This window comes from Lupinus angustifolius, chromosome LG15, assembly GCF_001865875.1.
Source record: "Lupinus angustifolius cultivar Tanjil chromosome LG15, LupAngTanjil_v1.0, whole genome shotgun sequence".
NCBI lineage: Eukaryota > Viridiplantae > Streptophyta > Magnoliopsida > Fabales > Fabaceae > Lupinus > Lupinus angustifolius.
In genome coordinates, this window is record NC_032023.1 from 17821295 (window position 1) to 17826267 (window position 4973).

At 33.5% G+C, this 4973-nt stretch overlaps 1 protein-coding gene and 1 non-coding gene across 8 annotated transcripts; one reads left to right on the top strand and one right to left on the bottom strand.

Moving 5' to 3' along the window:
* On the bottom strand, positions 243–327 carry TRNAM-CAU. The gene is given in 2 exon segments: positions 243–278; positions 290–327. It is a non-coding gene; the product is annotated as a tRNA-Met (tRNA).
* On the top strand, positions 2031–4673 carry LOC109328735 (F-box protein FBW2-like). 7 transcript variants are annotated; one of them, XM_019562334.1, is made up of 3 exons: positions 2031–2146; positions 2906–3218; positions 3887–4673. In XM_019562334.1, exons 2-3 carry the CDS (start codon positions 2911–2913, stop codon positions 4536–4538), a joined length of 960 nt encoding a protein of 319 aa, XP_019417879.1. In that variant the 5' UTR covers positions 2031–2146; positions 2906–2910; the 3' UTR covers positions 4539–4673. The 7 variants fall into 7 exon arrangements, with proteins under 7 accessions (XP_019417879.1, XP_019417881.1, XP_019417877.1 ...); XM_019562336.1 differs by having other exon boundaries at positions 2036–2142; XM_019562332.1 differs by lacking the exon at positions 2031–2146 and adding an exon at positions 2161–2324.

Here is a 4973-nt window from a genome sequence, read left to right on the forward strand (position 1 = left end):
ATTTTCTCATTATTTGTGACAACACTTGAAGATAAACTTTATCTTATGATTAAGACCAAATTTTGTTAAATGATATCTGACAAAAAAAAATGGGGTAGACAATACCTCCACTTCATACTCAAAGTTTCAAACCTACAAATTGCACATTACATGCTACCTTTGTAGTGGTGGGACTGCAAATAGACATGAAAGGTTCGAATCAATGACCTGTTCAAGCCCAAAAAATAAAAGAAAAAAGGATTTGGGGTGAGAGAGGCTCGAACTCTCGACCTCAGGATCACTCAGAAGCTATGAGACCTACGCGCTAGCCAACTGCGCCACCACCCCATGTCGTTGTACCTTTTTATACTTGTTTTCTTATAACTAGAGAAACAAAACCAAGCTTTCCAAAGAGAGAAAGTGGCTAACAAGTAACAATTACGGGTACACATCTGCTATCCACACTTTGTGCCACTTCATGTCCCATAGACATGTGATTGGTCAGTAAAAATACAATTACTACGAGTTTTGGGGCTGTGGGCTTTCTCATAGCGTTACCAGCAACTTGATGGATTCTGATATTAGCCCAAGTAGTGTGAGCTGACTTCTACACACTATAACAGGCCCAGGGATATTTTATAGAATGGCGTAACAATAATCTTTTTAGTATATATACATTCACATATATTGGGAAGAATCCCTTATTCCAAGAGTAATTTTTTAGATCTATAAACATATAATAATTTAGATCTATTTACTAATTTAAATAATTGAATATTTTATAATTGATGACTAACATGAGAAATAAATTTCAAAAACTTACACTCAAAATAAATGGATTCCCTCTTCCTATATTTGTACCCTCAATTGCTTCCTACTAGGAGCATTAATTCAATTTTCAAATGCCACTCGTCGTATAAATTTATCTGAAATGTCAAACATAATAAAAAATATGTTTTCCTAAAAAATCTTATTTATGGCTAAAACAATTTTTTAATTGAAACAGTAAAATGTAAATTCTATTTTGTAGTCACCAAACATGATTTGAGAGTTCTCTCATATAATACAGAGATAAATGACATTTTCCTTTATATTTTAAAGATAAAAATATAATATTATTTTAAATAAAAAGATATAAATATTGTGTTATTTTTTATTTATTTTTATACAATACTTCTCTCTGCAATAACCAAAAGAGTCTAACTCTCAAACATGATACACTCCACATATGTATATTGTGATAAAGACTTGTGTATAGAGAAAATCAAATAGAGACATCAATAAGATCTTAACAATACATTAATATTTTAATTCTAATTAAATTTAATCTTAAATAATAACATAAAACACCATAAAATATAGGATGTGTTACATGTATCTTAATACAAGTTTTTATGGAATGTTATGTTGTTCTCTTCTATCAGATCGTGTTCCCGTACCAGAAGTTTCCTTAAATTTGAATATATGGTTACAAAGTTGCATTCAAAGAAAAACAACTTTATATCTAACATGCTCCAGCTATCAATCTACTAAATTGGACCATTCTAATCTTGCTTGTTTTTCTTAGTTCACAATTTTTTTGTCATAAATAAAACTTATTATCCAAACAAATTCAGTATTTAATTATAGAGACACTTATAAATCAAGAAAAACAATATCAAACTATAGAATGGACTCTTACACTAAAACACTGCTATTTATATTCTTTCAATTATTTATATACAAGACTATATTATTCTCCATTTATTATATTTTTTTAAGAATAAATGATAATTAAATATGAAATAATGGATGTTTTGATAATTATATGGATGAGGATTATTTGTCCTCAATTATTATTTCATGTCCCAACTCATACATTATGATCAGTTTGAGACAGAGTTGTTTGGGATAAATGATTTAGGTACAACTCATTATGCATTTTTATTTTCTCTTTTGTTATTTTCTCTTTTGTTATTTTCCTCCACCTCTGTATAACAGTACAAAAGAAATACTCCACAAGCTACTCATCTTGGTTTCAAGGGAGAGTCTTATCTGTGTACCCTTACAAGTTGCAACACACTTGATCCACCATTTTGGCCTTTTTTTCCAGTGCTTACTCCACACGTATCTGTGCTTTTTTACTGTGTCTTTACTCTTGTTGCACTCAACCTTGAAGAGTAGGTATGTGTGTACCCTTCCTTATGTCTACGTGTCTTATTGTTGTCCCTTTCTCTCCCTTCTTTTCTTTCTTATCTATCCTTTTATCTTTCACTTTCCCGGTTCATGTGGCGGATTAACCGGTCACTGCTTCCATAATTAAGGATTCCCACTCGTAAATATCCTATCTTTTTGTTGCATATGATGTGAGTCGTTTTTCTTCTCTCTCTTCTCCTATGTTTCTTTCTCCTTCCCCTTTTGTTTATTTTATTTCAATCTGGGTATTCTTTATTTACGCTAGATTTCCTATTTTAAAGCTGAAAGTTTATTTTTTTTAGCAAATGGGTGGTTTTTTATTTTGCTAGCATTTTCCCAAGCTTATGCTACCTCTGTGTTTTGGGTGGAGATGTTCTGTGATTTATGTTTTCTCTTCTCTGTTAGGAAAAAATGTTCTGCCATTTTCTATATTTTTCCCGGGGGAAATGTTCTGGCATTTATTATTCTCCCAACTTCATGACTTGGTTAGATGAACATTTAAATTTGTCATTTTTTTAATTATTATTATCCTTCATCAAGTTTAATTTGGCGCTATTCAAAACAAACTTCATTTACCAGTTAACCCCAAAATGTGTTGTTTGAATTTGAACCATTCACTCTTATGCTTGTGACGGATACTTTGGTGTATGTGTGAGTTCATTAATATGCTTAATGGTTTTCTCAATGAACAATTCCATTTCCTAATGTTTTTAATATGCACATAAAAGTGTACAATTTTATTCTTTTGCAGATTTGATGGAAGGGGTATCTGATCTTCGAAGTTGGGACGAATTGATTCCTGATGCACTAGGTGTAATATTCACCAATCTTTCTCTCCAAGAAAGAGTGACTGTGATCCCAAGGGTATGTAAATCATGGGCTAAAGCAGTAACTGAACCTTACTGTTGGCAAGGGATAGATATTAATGAATGGAGCAATGGTTGTAAACCTGACAAACTTGACCGGATGCTTGAGATGCTGATCACAAGAAGTAGTGGATCTCTCAAGAAGCTGTCTGTTTCTGATGTACAAACTGAGAGGATTTTCACTTTCATTGCTGAAAAGTAAGCTGAAACTGCACAATTTCTATTAAAAATGATCCATTTATTTGAGTTATTGCATTTTTTAGGAAATCTTGTTGATCAATAATTTACTGGTTGTTATGCTAGCAGATTGCTACATTGCCTAAAAGCATCGTATAAATTGGACATCTTTCTTTTTATTAATGCCCTTCGTATGAAGGACATGCCAGATCGGAACAGAACATGAGTTCGAACCCAACAGAACATGAATTCGAACCCAACAGAACATGAGTTCGAACCGAACAGAACATGAGTTCGAACCCAACAGAACATGAGTTCGAACCCAACAGAACATGAGTTCGAACCGAACAGAACATGAGTTCGAACCGAACAGAACATGTGTTCTGTGCTATATTTGGTGTATCCTATATACATAATGCAACACGTACATCAATTTTGGTTCTGCTTAAAAACCAGCAAGTGCGCAGTATCATGTTTTGTTCTATTCCATCTTGTTATGCCTGCACACTAATCACTACTTATAATTGAGTAACTAGTCCTTTATTCAATTACTATGATGATATTTCCATTACGTTTCTGTTAGGCTTGAAGAAAATCAAATTGATGTAGTACTAGAATTAATGAAGATTGTATTAGCTGGTTCCTTTTAGCAATCTCTCTTATATGGTACGCTTTTTCTGTTTTTCAAGTGCCTGCTCCCTCCGGGCGCTGCGGCTGCCAAGGTGCAGTATGAGTGACTCAATTGTGGAACACATTGCTGGAAGGCTTTCTATGATTTCTTTCTTGGATGTGAGCTATTGTATTAAAATCGGCGCCTCTGCCCTAGAGATAATTGGCAAGAATTGCAAACTCCTGGAAGCGTTATGTAGAAATATGCATCCATTAGATACTGCAGGAAAGCCCTTACAAGATGATGAAGCTTATGCAATTGCCAACACTATGCCTAAGCTCAAGCATCTTGAACTGGCTTATCATCTAATTAGCACTTCCGGTGTTCTTAAAATACTTTCACATTGTCCTAAGCTTGAATTTTTGGATCAAAGGGGTTGTTGGGGTGTCACACTGGACAACATGTATGTAAAGCAGAAATTTCCAAAACTGAAGGTTTTAGGGCCATTTGTTCTTGACACTTATGGGAATGATGCTTGGGACGATTACTCGGATATCTCATATTCTTCTGAATGGGACTTTATGGATGGTGGCATGGGTGAATACGATGTCGATGATAGTGAGAGTAATGACGGGGTGTGGGACGATGAAGGAAGGCTCGATGATGAGCTTCAATTCAGGTTTTATGAAGGGATAGAAGATGCGGGAATGTATTGGCCTCCTTCTCCCTAAGTTGTGTTGCTTTTGAATTTCCATCTTTTTTCTACTTTATGTAACTAATGCTTCTACTCTTTGACTTCAATGTGATCTACATGCATTATATGTATTTCCATGAAAATGAAGAAGTTTGGCTTGCTCTTTCAATCATAAGTGAGTAACCTTTTTATAGTCTATATTATATTGGATTTACAAGAAATGCAAGGAACACACCTTGTCTTATATTTAGGCAGATTTTATCATTTGATGCTGATTTGAGCCTAATTGTTTCTTCCTAGCATTGTCATTAGGTTTTGGTATGTTTATTGAGGGTGAATATTTGCTTTCTCAAAACAGTGTATCGTTTCATGTGTCAATGCTTATAATTGGTTAGAAAAATAATTAATTATAATTTTTTTAATTTAAATATATTTTTTCAATCAATTATAAATAGTGTCACATGGAGTAACA

Coding starts and splice junctions, on each gene's coding strand:
- LOC109328735 (XM_019562330.1), top strand. Junction 3,219..3,886: donor TTCACTTTCATTGCTGAAAA/GTAAGCTGAAAC, acceptor CTGTTTTTCAAG/TGCCTGCTCCCTCCGGGCGC.